Raw genomic sequence first — 19531 nt, forward strand, 5'->3', positions numbered from 1 at the left:
TAGGCCTCTCTCCGCTGGATACCGTGGTTCAAATCCCGGTCACTCCATGTGAGATTTGTGCTGGACAAAGCGGCGGCAGGACAGGTTTTTCTCCGGGTACTCCGGTTTTCCCCTCTCATCTTTCATTCCAGCAACACTCTCCATTATCATTTCATAGCATTTATCACCTTGGGAGTGGCGACCCCATTGTAATAACAACCTATATATGTTTCATTCATTACATCCCTGACCTGGTCAATGACTGGAAAACAGGTTGTAGGTTTTCATTTTCAGTAGTAATAACAGCAATAAAAAAACTTCACTGAATTTTGTAAGGCAGATTTTAAAAATCTTGAACGTAAAATTAAAGATAATGAATTGGTCATCACCAAGGGAAGAGCTATAGTTGTGATGAATTGCCAAGAATATATCCATAAAACTGAGCAGCTTTTCTCGGACAGCTCATGCAGAACTGTCAACAAAGGCCAAACAACAAGTATTCAAATGAACCTTAGAAAGATTTTAAAGAATTCCTCCTTCTTACTAAATGAACGTGCCCCCCATCACACCTGTAACGCACTCAGTTAGAGACAGCAGACCTTCTATAGCAAGACGTGGATAAGCCAACTTAAGCCAGCGCAGATGTAAGTTGCTTTTCCGTTGTTTTTCATCCCATTTTTTCTTATCCTCCCCACTTTTTTTTGGTTTTCTCTCAGTGTTTACTGCTTTTTCCTATGTGTTACAGATATGTTCTTTCAATGCCTTGACTTTTTACAACCTGCCTTGAGCATGATTTCCCAAAATGTCCTATACAGCACAAGTCAAGATTTTTTCCAAACTCAAAAAATGGTATTTTAATGTCTAAATCAACACAATCTATTTTAAACAACAAGGACCTTATATTTTAGATTTTATATAATTTTACCCATTTCTTGTTATGCGATACCTTTATCTTTTAGTTTTAAATGGTATTTAAGCTGTAGCTGTTGATGTCCACGATACAAGGACGATTAAATTGATATTTTTATTGCTAGGTGGGACTTTGGTAAACTCTCTTATAAATACGTAAAACGCTGGTCAGTGAACTCATTGTACATGTTACTTCACCACATTTAGAATGGCTCAAAATCTAAGCTGCACATTGACTTTCAGTCATTCCTCCTCAGTGAGTTATACCAGAATGATTTTTAGTGCATTTCATTAGCGTTTGCTCAATGTACATTTTGGTCCAAACATCAGACCACTTCCTGTCCTTTCTTCTTACACTAAAATGACCTATATTCAGCATTTTATAGAGTTCTGTATTTGTTCCCACATTTGTTGAAGGTATATTCTTGCGCCTTTGGCATAATTACTACGACCTGACCTTGCAAATAAAAGGTAGTACAAAGGACACTAGGAAAGTTTTGCAATACACAAAAACGGTTGGCTGGACACCCCTGTTATGGTGAGGGATGAAAAGAGGGGTGAAAACCGGTCTAGAAGACAGCAAGGCGCGACCTTCACACCAGTTGTTACCAAGCAGTGGGATTGAAAGAAGTTGTTAGTGTGGTCTAAAGGTGTACATCGCGCAATTATCTGCTACAATTTTGCTCGTGGATTAACTGTTGACCAGTGCCTGGGGAAATTACTCCTGTGCTGGGGAAAGACTGTCCACATTGGACAACAATTTTCCGCTTGTACAAAGAGTTGCAGAGGGGAAATTTTGGGATTGAAGACAATCATCGTTCTGGGCGACCGTCTGAATCAGTGACTGAGGAAAACATTGAAGCTGTGAGGACAATGTTGCAGCAGGAGAGGCAGTTGACATATCAGCAGGTAGAAGAGACCCTCCACATCCCTGCACCAGCTATTCATTCAATTCTACATGACCATCTCCATGTTAGAAAGGTTTGTTCTCTTTGGGTGCCCCATTCGCTTTCAGAGGAACAAAGGGCACATCGAGTGAAATGGTGCCGAAAAATGCTAAAACAGTTTGAAAATGGGACTTCGCATAATGTCAGTAGCATTGTAACAGGTGACAAAACTGGGCTTTATTATTACAATGTCCCAACAAAATCCCAGAACAAGGTGTGGCTGTTTGAAGATGAGGGTACTCCTGTGACTGTGTGAAAGTCAAGGTCAATGAAAAAAAGGATAATTGCAGTATTCTTCACTAAACGGGGCATCCTGACTCGGGTTGTGCTAGAAACACAAAGGACAGTTATTGCAAAGTTGTACAGTGAGACTTGTCTGCCTCAGGTCATTCAGGTTCTCAAGCAGCTCCATCCAAGGTCACAGCTCAACACTAGGCTCTTGCATCACGACAATGCTCCAGCACGTACTAATGTAACAATGGATTTTCTTGCCAGATCAGGGTTGACTGTGCTTGATCACCCTCCATACTGTCCTGATCTTGCCCCATATGTGACTTCGCACTCTTCCCAGAAGTGAAGATGAAGTTGAAAGGGCGGCGTTTTTCATCTGACAAGGAGCTTCTGGCAGCATGGAATCAAGAGTGTGAAAATGTAACGAAAGAAAAGTGGCAGAGTTGGTTCAGTGACTGGTTTCGACATATGGAGATTATTTTGAAAAGGTCTAAAGCGTTCACTCACATTGCAAAACCTTCCTAGTGCCCTTGGTATATGCTCAACCGCCTGTATGTACATTTCAAAATTTCCTGATCGCTCAGGGTCATGTAGGTATACTTTTTCATTATTTTCCCTCTACTTCACCTTTGTAAACATTTTTCCTTTAAAAACCAATATCATATTCTTTCTCAGCATGAAATTTCCTATAATTTGATACCACAAATGGTTTTTATAAATGATTTTGTCTTACTCTTTCAAAATGGCAGCCAAAGCACAATTTTTGTGTTTTGTTGATTAGGAGTGTAACATACCTACCATTTACAACAAGAATAATTTTTGTTGCAATTAGTTCCACCTCTAACACTATTTCTACTGCACTAATACTCTTCTCTCCTCTTAATTCTCGAACATTGGCAACTCATCTTTATTATTTGTGTGACCAAGCTCGATAGCTGCAGTTGCTTAAGTGCGGCCAGTATCCAGTATTTGGGAGATAGTGGGTTCGAACCCCACTGTCGGTAGCCCTGGAGATGGTTTTCCATGGTTTCCCATTTTCACAACAAGCAAATGCTGGAGCTGTACCCTAATTAAGGCCACGGCTACTTCCTTCAGACTCCTAGCCCTTTCCTTTCCCATCGTCGCCATAAGACCTATCTGTATCGGTGCGACGTGAAGCAGCTTGAAAAAAAATATTTGAGACATCATCCAAGCCATGCCGTGTTGGATCTCTAACCCTATATTTCATAAATGCTCAAGAGTAATTTTTACAAATTATATATTTTACTTGGAAATGCTCTCCTTAGGTGATGAAAAAAGTTTTGGCTTTCTACATAAGATTGCATGGCTTAATTTATCTCATAAACCTGTAGTGATACCACACTATCCTTCAGATTTGAATACCGTATTTGCTCGCATGTAACTTGCACTTTTTGACAAAAAATAAGTATGAACATTTTCAGTGTGTGATATATGCGGAGATTTGTGTGCAAAAGATTGTATTCCCGGAAAAAAAAGACTGTAAAATTTGCATTAGGCTTTTGAAACAAGACAACTGGCATTTAAAAACAATTATATTTGTTCGTGGCATCGACCTATGAAGATCTTTTGCCACTACTTTCGCCATTTGAGAGAAACCCGCGTGTAAGTGGAATTGCAAAAGTGTAGAGTGTTGAATGTGAGGCAAGGAACGTTAAGGACAACACAAACACCCAATCCCCAGGCCACGTATATTAATCAATTACAATTAAAAAACCCTGACCCGGCCGGGAATCGAACCCGGGGCCGCCGGGTGACAGGCGGACACGTTGCCCCCTACACTGCGGGGCCGGACTAGACAACTGGCATACTTACCCTATTCATTGTCACTGCTTTCAATCTTCGAGCTATTCTCGCGTGCATCATTCTGGTCACCATCCCATACTGCATCATCCTGACTTCCGTCCAATGCATTTGCGATGCCCGTCTTCAAGAAACTCTTCACAATAACATCTGTCGACACCATAACCCATGCCCGCATAACCCAATCACACACGAGTTCAACTGACGGCCTGTTTATTTTGCCTGCTTGTGTCAGCTCGTGCTCCCCTCCTGCCGTCCATTTGGCGTACAATTTACATATGTTGTTCCTGAAAGGCTTGTTGACGAAAACATCTAAGGGCTGTAGACAATGTGTGAGTCCACCAGGAATTACGGGATCAGTTTTCATTTCCTGAAGATGTTTCTTAATGTCTTCCGCCATGTGCCTGTGGAAACTGTCCCACACTAGCATTGCTGGGCATTGAAGCAGTGCCTCTGGCTGTGCTCCCCACACCATACAGACCCAGTCTAGGACAAGAACTGGATCCATCCGTCCGTCCGTCCATCCTCTTGAACCCGTACATGAACGCCTTTGGGAAACTTCGCTTTGTTTTCGCACTGTTTTTATTTTGAAAATAACGTACGGTGGCGATTTTCTTCCGTCTGCGGTTATTGCTAGCATGACAGTGCAGCGCTGTTTTTCACACCCATTTGTACGTACAAGCATGCTAGATTCTCCCTTCTTGTTGATGGTGGTATTCCATGGCATGTCGAAGTCCATGGAATACCCAAACTTTATGTTGTGTATGTACCGTATGTCTTTATGGGCCGGTTGCATAAAGACATCTGACCGGAGATCAATTTAGAACCTAGTTATGAAAACGAACCGAGATTACGACTTTGTCGCGTTGAACAAAACTGAACTTGGTTTACACATGTGTGATTCAAATGTAATCGGAGTTCAGAAAAGTGGACGTTTCAAAACCGCAAAACAAATGAAATACAAAATAGCTTTGCCCGTTGGATAATACTTAAATGATGGGATTTTGCTGGCCGTGACTGTTGACAAATGAACGTCGTTTACAGCATGTACTGGAATTTATTCATACATACTTTTCTTGCAATGAACACAGGTGAAGGAAAAATGGATATCCGATTTCACTCAGTCAACCCTTGTTTTTTTCTGATCCCGACGGTATTAGTTTTGAAGCCTAATGATTCTTCGATTTTCATCACAGCCTTCGTGGCCGTTCTCTTCCTTTTTTTCATTCTTTGAAGAATCAGCTAGTGTTAAGAAGATGTGATTGTCCAGTTGCACTAGCTTGTTTGGTCTTATGTAGTTTAATATCACGTCAGGATAAAAACATTGTCACGTACAGCCTGTCACATGTCCGTTCTTCCTTTACGGTTCTTGTTACCTACAGCAATATTAAAGGTGTTAAATCATTCATTTGGTCATAGTGCTTTTATGAGCACAGCAGAGCGAATACGTAGCTAGTTCATGTTTCACACGTAGCAGGAATCAAACAGGGCAGTCCCCCGCCTGGCAAATGAAGCACGTTTGAATACATTGCATTTTTTGAGGAGTAATAATATTAATTTGAGGCGTACTTGGATTGATTTTTGGAATAATCACAGTGCTGAACTTGTAATGCTTGTAGATTTAAGGCTAGGTGTAGAAAACAGTGTAGTTCCAGTTTAAAAACAAAGTTAATAGCATTACCTCAGAGGACATTAATGCCATTCTATCTTGAACGGTTCATATGTTATTTAAGATGGACAACTCGGCTGAATAACCCTCTATATCCCACTATCCTACTAATCAGACATCTGTAAAACATGAACGAAATAATGTGATATAAGCAATTCATAGAGGTTATGTTGTAGAATGATGTTTCACTGCATTATAAGAAGCGTAATATAGCTTATATATGGACAACAACTACAGCTAACAATGTATTAGGTTAGTCTTTTGTGTATTTTCTTATGATTTATCGTAACAACACAGGTATTATTATGTTCACAATCAGCTGTTCTTCTTTTTCGAATAGAAAACAACTCCTTAACGGAGATCGAGTTTGATCGGAGAAATTTCTCCTATGTTCTTATATTAAATAGTTTTCACTTGTAAAGTGAGGTGTATTGACTGGTTTTGATTGGGTGGACCATTGAACCTAGCATTGTTTCTTATGTTCTTATATTAGTTTTCAGTTGTAAAGTGAGGTGTACCGGGCGAGTAGGCCATGCGGTTAGAGGTGCGCAGCTGTGAGCTTGCATCCGGGAGGTAGTGGGTTCGAATCGGACTGTTGGCAGCCCTGAAGATGGTTTTCCGTGTTTTCTCATTTTCACACGAGGCAAATGCTGGGGCTGTACCTTAATTAAGGCCACGGCCGCTTCCTTCCTACTCCTAGGCCTTTCCTATCCCATCGTCGCCATAAGACATATCTGTGTCAGTGCACCGTAAAGCCACTAGCAAAAACAAAAAAAACAAAAAAAAATGAGGTGTATTGATTGGGTGGACCATTGAACCTAACATTGTTTCTTATTTTAAACTGTATCAGTACGGATATATATGATGAAGACATGATACTGTATAGGCTTTTGGGCTTATGCCATGTCTTGAACACAGTATACAGTATCATGTCTTTACGTACGGGCCGTGAAAGCATTAATGACAAAATATATGATGAAGTTTGTAAATTGTACGAAATTTCTCCAGTCAAAGTTAATCCTAGTGGAGTGCGAATTGATCTCAGATTAACGTTTATACGACAAAAAAATCAAAGTTTAGTGTGAACTGAGATCAATTTCATCTCTGATCTAAGATCAAACGGTTTATGCAACCGGCCATATGACGTCAGAAATTAATGCAAGTTATGTGCGGGCATTTATTTTTCCTGCAATTTCAAATGGCAACAATGGGGTGCGAGATATACGCGGTGGCAAGTTATATACGAGCAAACAGGGTAATCATCAAGAGCAAAGAACCAGCAAGATGAATAGGAATGTTCACAAATGACTGGTCAGTGTGGAACAGGGAGCAATAGGAAGGAGAGGCTAAAAGTAACAAAGATAAGCAGAAAGAAAGTTCACATCTTTGCTTACTGCCATCTTCATAGATACTGCTCTCTCCCAGTTCTGTCACTCCTAGTTTTCCTTATTTTTCTTTCCTGAACTTTCAGTGGATTTTCTTCTGCTTTCTGTCTTCATCAGGGGGGTGGATATGTGCATTCATTCAGAAGGTCTTATATCACTGAGAAAATTGCACTATGTGAAGGCATGAAGCATGTCCTTGTTTCTTAGTGAGCTCATGTTTAATCCTTGTCTCTTTTCCATTGCGTCCTCTACCATTGCTCTTACATTGTTCATAATCATATCCTCCCTTGTTGTGGCTCTTTGTTGATTATTAATTAACTTTCCCTCAATAACATATATACTAGAGATGATTCAATATAGTTTTTGTCAGTACTCAATACCGCTATATGTTTTTTGTCTTACTACTCCAACACCTTCATTCTTTAAATAAAATAGTAAAATACAAATTTCTAAATACAAGATTATTTATTAAATGGGCATTTTTATGTTAATACTTCAATATTTGTATAATTGTAAATTAAATTTAAATATATTGTGGTTTGTAGTTCTAGTCAGTAGTTAGTTGCACATATTTCCACAAACCAAATGTTAAAAAAATATTCAGCACTATTAAAAAAGAAGAAAATGATAAAACAGTAACTTAATAGTGTATAGATTTTTGTTCAAAAATACAAGCCTTGTCAGTCTGTTGGGGTAGAGCTTGTTTCTTGTTTTCTGTCACATATGAGTCCTGCTGTGCTTACCAGTCTCTCAGAAAATACTGTTGCGGTTGGTATACTTAATTATTTCACAGCTAGTTTTTGCAACTTTGGAAACTTTGTATTCATTTTCCAGTGATCGTAAACACTTGAAAGTGGGGGGGGGGGGGATAAAAGAATCTTTTAAAGGTGATTTCACCGTCAGAAGTGTTAAATGACAATGAATTTGTTATATCATTTTCTTGCATAATATTGCCGTACAAGCACCATGTACCAAACAATTTTGTTGACTCCAAAGAATGGGTCATATGAAATAAACTTTTTATTTTAAAAGAATCCTTACTGTACTATTTTTAGGGAGTATTTAAGTGCAGTCTATAATTTCGCCAAAGATTTCAATATACAGCATATGAAAATGGAGTTAACAAGCTTACCTCTTCAGTTGTGGATTCAGGACTCTCGTATTGATTAAGAGGTTGCAGCAGTTTGTCTCTGTAACAGCAGTGAGAGCACTCGAACGGTGAAAATCTTTTCTTTTTTAGTGGGGGTACAACAGCGTTGTGATGGAAGAACATATTTCATTCCCTTCAACATCTTTGTACTGCGTATTAATTGCATCCAGCAATGACTGTCTTGCTGTTATAATTCTTGATCCACTGTGTGATGGCTTCTGAAAATGAGATATGACACTGTTCACAATGAGGATTGTCTCGGACACTGTCACTGTAGAAGAACATAGGGATATTGCTTGATTTAAAATGTTCGGGGTATTGATCAATAAATCAATATGTTCCCATTTCGATACTGTAAAGTTATTAAAATAAATAAGTTTCATAATGATAGATCCGTATTGAACTGTGATTACAATAGAGTAAAATAATATATTATTATTGGTCCACCTTTTCAATACAAAATGAAAATTACATAGGGACTAGTTTCGACCTAGTAATGTACCTTTAAAGAGACTGTACTTGTGTTTACATTGTTTATGTTTTCTTCGATCTTTGACTTACTTCAGGCTGATGATGACCTATTACTAGGTCGAAACTAGTCCCTATGTAATTTTCATTTTGTATTGAAAAGGTGGACCAATAATAATATATTATTTTACTCTACTGTAAAGTTTACTGGAAGGGTGAGATTGGCAGATGTGAATTTACTGGGTCTCTTCTATTCTTGTTTTTAGCATATGAAGAGTTGAATTCCGTTATGCAGGTTTCTGTGCAGCTTTGAGAATCTTGATGGATTATGAGTAATATTTGAAACATCCAATTTTCTGCATAATGCAATGAGATTCCCATTATTCTTTGAACTGAAAAGTTTGTATTTCAGAGCAAATTTTAGTGTATGAGCTACACACGGTAAATAGGAAAATTTTCCCGAAGTCATGGCACTTAATACATTATGACCATTGTCCTGAATCACAGCCGCTATTTTATCCATTAAACCCCAATTTTCTAGTGTCTTAAGAAATTTGCAATATTTTTACCTCTATGTCTCACTTCTTCAAATAGTATCACTTCAGTGCATATGTACTGAACTTAGGTAGTCGTGGTTGTTGCTAATGTACACAAATTTATCATAACTGGGTGAGTTGGCCGTGCGGTTATAGGTGCGCAGCTGTGAGTTTGCATCTGGGAGATACTGGGTTTGAACCAAACTGCTGGGGACCCTGACGGTGATTTTCCGAGGTTTCCCATTTTCACACCAGGCTGTACCTTAATGAAGGCCTTTCCACTTCTAGCCCTTTCCTATCCCATTGTCGCCATAAGACCTATCTGTGCCAGTGCGACATAAAGCAGATTCTAAAATAAGAAACAAGAAATCTATCATAACTATACCACTTGCATTTTGGAGGTCATCTTTTACTCTCATTTCTACTTCATGATACACTTTTGGGAGGATGTCATTTGATATACATATGAGTAGGCATAGTATATCTTAGATTCAAGGTGCTGAATCAACTGTTTAAATCCTTTACCTTCTACAATGCTAAATGGATGGTTGTCTTTGCATATCACATTAACTATTTTACAAGTAATTTCCTTTGATCAATTATCTCTGGGTTTAAGGTTGTGTTGAAAAGGTGAATCTTTAACATAATTTTTTATTTATAATGTACATACCACTTAGTCAAGCAACTTATAATATATAATTATAGAAAAAGGCATATTAAAATAGTTTCTTATGTAAAGGTTAATTTTTAAACAAGGTTCTGAAATGTACGGTAATTGATAGAATCCTCAAAGACCATAATTTGAAATGTGATTCGAATGCATTTACATCTTACGGACTGAAGTGAGCTGATGTGGGTAATGTGTATGATTCTTAGAGATACTTTTGATACCTGAATACTCTAGAGTTTTCATTATTGAACGATGCTTCTATGGTACATGAGCTCAATACTTTATCAATAGTTTGTTAATACAGCAATTTTTAATTAATACTGTCAATTTGTCACAAGTGACATACTTTAAAGAGGTCACAAGGAACACATCTCATTTATAAGCTTAAATAGCAGGTGGAAAGAAATTTTCTGCATTTCCAAGCCACACCATGGACATCATAATAAAAGCAGCATCCGTTCCTTAATGATGCTGTTAAATAGTGATTTCTGACTTTCAGTATTTCATAATAGAGAACTATTTACACTTTGGTGGTGATATAATGTGGCATTTTTGTGACACCTTTTTTGTGACACACTCTGGCAGTTTATAATTTTATTGTTTCTCTGTTATTTTGAAAGTGGTAGATAATTGTTTTTTTCTTTTCTTTTTATTTTCTCCCCTTACAAAATCAAATATAAGACTTCTCAATGTCAGTTCATTCTCTATTTCAACAAAATGGCACCTTAACTTGAGTTAGTTCAGGGTGCTAAATTTGAATGGTTATATAGTAAAAAAGTAACAACTATATACATATAATAAAATAATATTCATTGAAGGCAGAACCTATGATTTCAGTTGGCATGGTGAAACAACCAACTGCTGAGTCTAGTGAGTTCACCATGAGTTCGGAAGACTTCCCTGCGTTACCGGGCACTCAGACCACGGATGGTCCATCTCCAGGAGGAAGCGTATCAGGGGAAAAAGGGCTTACGGTTGTTGGCTCTGATCTCAACCAAGACTCAACTCCAGCAAATAGGGCGCCAGGTGCTGAGAAAGCGCAAGCCTCGAAAAGAGGGATCCAGACATCTCCTGACGGTAAATATAATTTTGAAACTCAGCTTTTTTTCTTTTCTTTCTTTTTTCCTTAGGTTTGCTGATTTTATTCATTGAGAAAGATGTACTCAGCATATTCTTCATGCTGCTCAATGCCTGTGAAAACACTGATTTTTTATATGAGTGCAGAAATATAAGAAATGTTATCATCGTTGTCATCCTCTAGTGGTGGAAAAGGTGTACATGTTCTGAACCTTCAGTAGATGACCAGTTTTTGTGTTTGGCAGTAATGCTTTCCTGCTTTCAACATTACATTATTTCAGGTCAAGAGAATTGTTCTACAATCACTCAATCACTACTGCTCTGCATTTAGGGCAGTCGCCCGGGTGGCAGATTCCCTGTCTGTTGTTTTCCTAGCCTTTTCTTAAATGATTTCAAAGAAATTAGAAATTTATTGAACATCTCCCTTGGTAAATTATTCCAATCCCTAACTCCCCTTCCTATAAACAAGTATTTGCCCCAATTTGTCCTCTTGAATTCCAACTTTATCTTCATATTGTGGTCTTTCCTACTTTCAGAGATACCACTCAAACTTACTCGTATACTAATGTCGTTCCACGCCATCTCCCACTGACAGCTCGGAACATACTGCTTATGATACAAATTCTTATAATGTTGTTAATTACCACCTATTCAATACAATACAATATTGTATTGACAATATTGTATTGTAAGAATTTGTATCACGAGTAGATCTTCAATACGAACAAAAAATGAAATTTATAACCTGCTACATACTGCTTAGTCGAGCAGCTCGTCTCCTTTCTCTCAAGTCTTCCCAGCCCCAACTTTGCAACATTTTTGGAATGCTTCTCTTTTGTCGGAAATCACCCAAAACAAATCGAGCTGCTTTTCTTTGGATTTTTCCCAGTTCTTGAATCAAGTAATCCTGGTGAGGGTCCCATACACTGGAACCATACTCTAGTTAGAGTCTTATCAGAGACTTATATGCCCTCTCGTTTACATCCTTACTACAACCCCTAAACACCCTCATAACCATGTGCAGAGAACTGTACCCGTTATTTACAATCCCACTTACGTGATTATTCAAACCATTACATGTCTTATATTAACACCTAGGTACTTAATGATTTCCATGAGGAACTTTCACTGCATCAATGCAGTAATTTAGAGGCGGCAAACTATCGATAGTAATCGCCATCAATATTTTCCAATATAATGAGCTCTACTATCGATAGTAATCGATAGTTTTCAAAAAGTGGAACGAATCATATCATTATGCCTGAAAATAGAACATTTATTGAACACAATCCACAAAAAAATCAGTGGAAGCACAACTATTTCATGCTAGTAATTTCTGAAATTCAAATCGGAATCACTCATAAATCTCTTCAGTGGCACGTCCGAGACATTCTCGGGCTGCACGTGCTTGCCCATAACGTGACCTCCCGAGAAATTCTTGTTCAGCTGCAGTGTTCATTTTGCGATCGCCCGACATTTTCTCGGGTTTTGTAATATCTTTGGAAAAATGTTTTACAGCGTTCTCAACAGATGGCAGGAGAGTTTTCAGTTGCTTTCATGGAGTTTGACCTAAAATGTGCCTTATCTTCTCTCGCCTACATACAGTCACTGACAACATATAAATCTCATTGTTTGTCCCGTATTGGCATTGGTTGAATGGAGAATCCCACCTTCCAAAATGCTAAATAGTTTTTGTGCCAGCACTGAAGTCGCAGGTACACAGAGATAATTAAATGCACACCTATGAATTGGAACAAACTTCTCACCAGTTAACTGCAAACAGCTGTACAATTTCTGTTAGCGCGAAAAATAAGCCAATGAGGGGGGAAAAACTATCGTGACTATCGATAATAGGCAACTGACTATCGATGTATGACGATAGTGGTCGCTATCGATAGTTTTCCGCCTCTACAGTAATTAAAACTAAAGAGGACTTTTCCTATTGGTGAGACTCACACCTGACTTTTAACCTTGATTATCATCGTACCATTGCATACTGTACATCTCACAACATTATCAAGGTCATTTTGCAGTTGCTCACAATTTTGTAACTTGTTTATTACTCTATTCAGAATAACATAATCCGCATAAAGCCTTATCTCTGATTCCTCTTCTGTACTCATATCATTTATATATATAAGAAAACATAAAGGTCCAATAAAACTGCCTTGAGGAATTCCCCTCTTAATTATTACTGGGTCAGATAAAGCTTTCTTCGCTGAGATCAGTTTTTATAACTATAGCCTCCCATTCAGTCACTCTTTTGTCTAGTCCTATTCCACTCATTTTTGCCAGTAGTCTGCCATGATCTAGCCTGTCAAATGCCTTACATAGGTCAGTCGTGATATAATACATTTGACCTCCTGAATCCAAGATATCTGCTATACCTTGCTGGAATCCTTCAAGTTGAGCTTCAGTGGAATAACCTTTCCTAAACTCAAACTGCCTTCTATTGAACCATTTATTAATTTTGCAAACATGTCTAATATAATCAGAAAGAATGCTTTCCCAAAGCTTACATGCAATGCATGTCAAACTGACTGGCCTGTAATTTTCAGCTTTATGTCTATCACCCTTTCCTTTATACACAGGGGCTACTATATCAACTCTTCATTCATTTGGTGTAGCTCCTTCATGCAAACAATAATCAAATACCGGTAAGTACTTCAGATATGTTACTATATCCCAACCCGTTGTCTTTAGTACCCCAAAACTCTTTCCAATTCCAGCCGCTTTTCTAGTTTTCAACTTTTGTATCTTATTGTAAATGTCGTTATCATAGGTAATTTGTAATACTTCTTTAGTATTAGTCACATCCTCTAACTTGACATTATCCTTGTAACTAACAATCTTTACATACTGTTGACTGAATACTTCCGCCTTTTGAAGATCATCGCATACACACTCCCCTTGTTCATTAATGATTCCTGGAATGTCCTTCTTGGAACCTGTTTCTGCCTTAAAGTACCTATATATACCCTTCCGTTTTTCACTAAAATTTGTATGACTGCCAGTTATGCTTGCCATCATGTTATGCTTAGCTGACTTCTTTGCTAGATTAAATTTCCTAGTAAGTTCCTTCTATTTCTTCTTACTTCCACAGCCATTCCAACTCTCTCTCTTTCCAGCCTGCACCTCTTTCTTAGTCTCTCTACTTCTTTGTTATAATATACTGGGTCTTTACCATTCTTTACCACCTTTAAAGGTACAAACATATTTTCACATTCCTCAACAATTGCTTTAAACCCATCCCCGAGTCTGTTTACATTTTTATGTACCATTTTCCACTGACCATAGTTACTTATTAAAAACTCCTTCATGCCTGTTTTATCAGCCAAATAGTACTGCTTAATAGTCCTACTTTTAAGACATTCCTTTCTATCACATTTATTTTTAACTGTGACAAAAACAGCTATACCATCTATTACTTCAGTTTCTCTATAGAACTCATCTGGTTTTACCAGCACCTCGTCCAGAATATCCTTCCTTCTAGTTGGTTCCATCACTTTTTGAATCAGCTGTCCTTCCCATATTAACGTATTTGCCATTTGTTGGTCATGCTTCCTGGCGTTCACATTACTTTCCCAATTGACATTTGGTAAATTGAGATCTCCCACTACAATCACATTCCTTTCCATATCGTTTCCCACATAGCTGATTATCTTATCAAATAATTGTGAACAGCCTCAATCAATAAATCATTTACTACTGATCTGCATTTAGGGCAGTCGCCCAGGTGGCAGATTCCCTATCTGTTGTTTTCCTAGCCTTTTCTTCAATGATTGCATAGAAATTGGAAATTTATTGAACTCTCCCTTGGTAAGTGATTCCAGTCCCTAACTTCCCTTCCTATAAATGAATATTTGCCCCAATTTGTCCTCTTGAATTCCAACTTTATCTTCATATTGTGATTTTTCCTACTTTTTAAGACATCACTCAAACTTATTCGTCTAATGATGACATTCCACGCCATCTATCCACTGACAACTCAGAACATACCACTTAGTCGAGCAGCTCGTCTACTTTCTCCCATGTCTTCCCAGCGCAAACTTTGCAACATTTTTGTAACGCTACTCTTTTGTCGGAAATCACCCAGAACAAATAGAGCTGCTTTTCTTTGGATTTTTCCTAGTTCTTGAATCAAGTAATCCTGGGGGAGGTCCCATACACGGGAACCATACTCTAGTTGGGGTCTTACCAGAGACTTATATGTCCTCTTCTTTACATTCTTACTACAACCCCTAAATACCCTCACAACCATGTGCAGAGATCTCTACACTTTATTTACAATCATATTTATGTGATTACCCCAATGAAGATCGTTCCTTATATTAACACCTAGGTACTTACAATGATCCCCAAAAGGAACTTTCACCCCATCAACGAAGTAATTAAAAATGAGAAGGCTTTTTCCTATTTGTGAAACTTACAGCCTGACTTTTAACCCCGTTTATCATCATACCATTGCCTACTGCCATCTCACAACATTATCAAGATCACGTTGCAGTTGCTTACAGTCTTGTAACTTATTTATTACTTTGTACAGAATAACATCGTCTGCAAAAAGCCTTATCTCCGATTCCACTTCTTTACACATATCATTGATATACAGTAGAAGTCCGCTGTAGCGAGTACGGCATATGACGAGAACCCCGTTATACTGACAATGTTTTGCTGTACCTTCAAAATTCCTATATTAAACTGTGTGTTATCCTTTGGTTACAGTGAGAGCCCTATAAGCGCCACTCATTGCCATCTCTGGGTATCATTGAGTTGCACTGGCTTTCATCATTGTTTAGACATTTTTGGCACCGTGGGTCCACCGTCCCTGGCGGGATGGAATGCAAATACTGGTTTTAAAGAGTATCATGCTCTTGTTCTGCTCGCTTTGTTCTCCTGCTCATTTCTACAAAGATGTCACATGTCTTCATTCTCTGAGCGATAGCGCACAAGAAATCCTGAATTGGAAGGCAGTCATTGAAAAAGACTGGTAAACAATTGAGGGAAGAGCTGCAATGATGCTTCCGAAACATCAGTCCGCTCCTCTGTTTGCCTTGATGTTTCGAAATTTATCACACAAAATCAACATTTTAAAAATTGGAACTGTAGTCACTTTTCTTGTTTTACATAGTCTGTCTACCTGTGTATATTATAATGTAATAATACTAGATGTGAATGTAAAGGAAATTGAATTACATGCATGATTAGAAATAAATTTTGAAAACCAAAAAACTGGAAGATGTGAAAACTACATCGGCTTCCTCTTTATATTTTTATGTCGGGAATTATAAAGTCTGTCAACTGTTGAGACAGATTACAGTTTTGAATACAGAAAGAATAGATCAGTTAGGTCAGATATTGTAGAAGTTTTAAAGCATCGAAATATGACTAAAATGTTCAGTGTACAGCAGTTAGAATGTTGCAAACATCCCAGTAAACATCACTCATTGCGGTTCATGTTGACTAATGTTGGTTATTTTCTTCAGAAAGAACCCTTTAGGTTTCTTAGACCAGCCACCACCCGTGGTCTGAAATTTATTATGAAGTTTAAGAATAATTCTATGGCGTGGAGCTTTTACTACCAGGAATCTTCCTGCAAATGCCTGTGAACTTGATGAACTGACTGAGTTAACACATACAAACCAAAATCATTAATAAATATATATGGTGCAGTAAACATTGTTGATGTTGTTGTTTGAGTTATCAGTCCATAGACTGGTTTGATACAGCTCTCCATGCCACCCTATCCTGTGGTAACCTTTTCATTTCTACGTAACTACGTAACTATTGCATCCTACATCTGCTCTAATCCGTTTGTCATATTCGTTCCTTGGTCTACCCCTACTGTTCTTACCACCTACACTTCCTTCAAAAACCAACTGAACAAGTCCTGGATGTCTTAAGATGTGTCCTATCATTCTATCTCTTCTTCTTGTCAAATTTAGCCAAATTGATTTCCTCTTGCCAATTCGATTCAGTATCTCTTCATTCGTGATTCGATCTGTCCATCTCATCTTAAGCATTCTTCTGTAACACCACATTTCAAAAGCTTTTATTCACTTTCTTTCTGAGCTAGTTATCGTCCATGTTTCACTTCCATACAATGCCACGCTACACAAAAGTCTTCAAAAACGTCTTTCTAATTCCTATATCAATGTTTGAAGTGAGCAAATTTCTTTTCTTAAGAAAGCTCTTCCTTGCTTGTGCTAATCTGCATTTTATGTCCTCCTTACTTCTGCCATTGTTAGTTATTTTACTACCCAAGTAACAGTATTCATCTACTTCCTTTAAGACTTTATTTCCTAATTTAATATTTCCTGCATCACCTGCCTTTGTTCGACTGCACTCCATTACTTTTGTTTTGAACTTATTTATTTTCATCTTGTACTCCTAACCCAAGACTTTGTCCATACCATTCAGCAGCTTCTCGAAATCTTCTGCAGTTTCAGATAAAATAACAATATCATCGGCAGATCTCAAGGTTTTGATTTCCTCTCCTTGGATTGTGATTCCCTTTCCAAATTCCTCTTTGATTTCCTTTACTGCCTGTTCTATGTAAACATTGAAAAGGAGGAGGGACCAACTGCAGCCTTGCCTGAAAAGGAGGGGAACAAACTGCAGCCTTGCCTCACTCCTTTCTGGATTACTGCTTCTTTTTCAAAGCCTTCAGCACCGGCTTTCTTGGGAATAGGTATAATAATATTCTGCCGAAAATCAGATGGGACTTCTCTCCTGTCTCATACATCTTACACACTAGATGGAATAACCTTGCTACGCTGGTTTCTTCTAAGGCAGTCAGTAATTCAGAGGGAATGTCATCAATTCCATGTATCTTGTTCCTATTTAGGTCGCTCACAGCTATGTCAAACTCTGACCTCAAAATTGGGTCTCCCATTTCAACAGCATCACAGCCTCTTCCTGTTCCAGAACCAAATGATCTACATCTTTACCTTGATACAACTGCTGGATATGTTCCTGCCATCTTTCTGCTTTGTCTTCTTTCGCTAGAAGTGGCTTTCCATCTGAGCTTTTAATATTCATACACCTAGATTTCCTTTCTCTAAAGGTTTCCTTGATTTTCCTGTATGCTGCATCTATCCTTCCTAGGACCATACAACCTTCGACATCCTTGCACTTCTCCTTCAGCCATTCTTCCTTAGCTACCTTGCACTTTCTATCCACTTCATTCTTTAATTGCCTGTATTCTTTTCTGCCCTCTTCATTTCTAGCATTCTTGTATTTTTGTCGTTCATCAATCAGGTCTAGTATCTCCTGAGTTATCCACTGATTCGTAGTTGATCTTCTCTTCCTTCCTAACATTTCTTCAGCAGCCCTACTGACTTCATTTTTCATGACTCTCCACTCTTCCTCTTTAGTGTTTCCTTCAGCCTTTTCATTTAGTCCTTGTGCAACATGTTCCTTGAAACAATCCCTCACACTCTTTTCATTCAACTTGTCTAGATCCCATCTTTTTGCATTCTTTCCTTTCTTCAATTTCTTCAACTTCAGATGGCATTTCATGACCAACAAGTTGTGGTCAGAGTCCACGTCTGCTCCTGGGAAAGTTTTGCAATCCAACACCTGGTTTCTGAATCTCTGCCTAATCATAATGAAGTCTATTTGATACCTTCCAGTGTCTCCAGGTCTCATCCATGTATACAGCCGTCGTTTGTGGTGTTTGAACCAAGTATTGGCAAGGACTAAATTATGATCAGTGCAGAATTCAACCAGCCGACTTCCTCTTTCGTTCCTTTGTCCCAATCCAAATTCTCCTACTGTGCTACCTTCTCTTCCTTGGCCTGCCACTGCATTCCAGTCTCCCATCACAATTAGATTCTCATCACCTTTTACATATTGTATTAAATCTTCTATCTCCTCATATATTCTTTCGATTTCTTCATCATCCGCTGAGCTAGTAGGCATATAGACCTGCACTATTGTGGTGGGCATTGGTTTGGTGTCCATCTTGACGATAATAATTCTTTCTTTATGCTGGTCGTAGTAGCTTACCCACTGCCCTATTTTCTTATTCATTATTAAACCAACTCCTACATTTCCACTGTTTGTGTTGATAATTCGGTAGGGCCTGACCAAAAATCCTGTTCTTCCTGCCAATGTACTTCACTTATTCCAACTACATCTAGCTTTAGTCTATCCATCTCCCTTTTCAGATTCTCTAATCTACTACAACAATTCAAACTTCTAACATTCCACGCTCCGACTATCAGAATGTCAGAATCCATCTTCCTGATGATCGCCCCCTCTCGTCTAGTCCCCACTCAGAGATCCGAATGGGGGACAGCTAAGCCATGTTGAGTATTATTACAAGACCATATCAGTCAATCATCCGGACTGCCGCCCTCGCAACTTCCGAAAGGCTGCTAAGCCCCTTTCGATGAGCCATACGTTAGTCTGGTCTCTCAACAAATAACCATCCGATATGGTTGCACCTGCGGCTCGGCTATCTGCTTCATTGGGACACGCAAGCCTCCCCACCGCGGCAAGGTCACAAGGTTTGTGGGGGGGGGGTGCAGTAAACGTTATTGAGCCATATTTCATGTCACAGTTAAATACTAAGCAAAAACATACCACGTGTATTACTGAACCACTTTCAGATCCACACTAATGATGATCAGCTAGCGTGACCATGCTCCATCACCAGCTGGATGCACATTCACTCTGTGGATAA

General features: G+C 38.5%; 1 protein-coding gene across 1 annotated transcript in view; it reads left to right on the forward strand.

The window, feature by feature from the left end:
* Positions 1-19531, forward strand: part of Rga (Regena) — a 167075-nt gene that overhangs the window by 34924 nt on the left and 112620 nt on the right. Inside the window, exon 4 of the mRNA XM_067142935.1 lies at positions 10603-10842. Coding sequence (XP_066999036.1) covers positions 10603-10842 — 240 coding nt within the window. The remainder of the gene's footprint in view (positions 1-10602; positions 10843-19531) is intronic.

Source organism: Anabrus simplex, chromosome 3 (genome assembly GCF_040414725.1).
Source record: "Anabrus simplex isolate iqAnaSimp1 chromosome 3, ASM4041472v1, whole genome shotgun sequence".
NCBI classification, from domain to species: domain Eukaryota; kingdom Metazoa; phylum Arthropoda; class Insecta; order Orthoptera; family Tettigoniidae; genus Anabrus; species Anabrus simplex.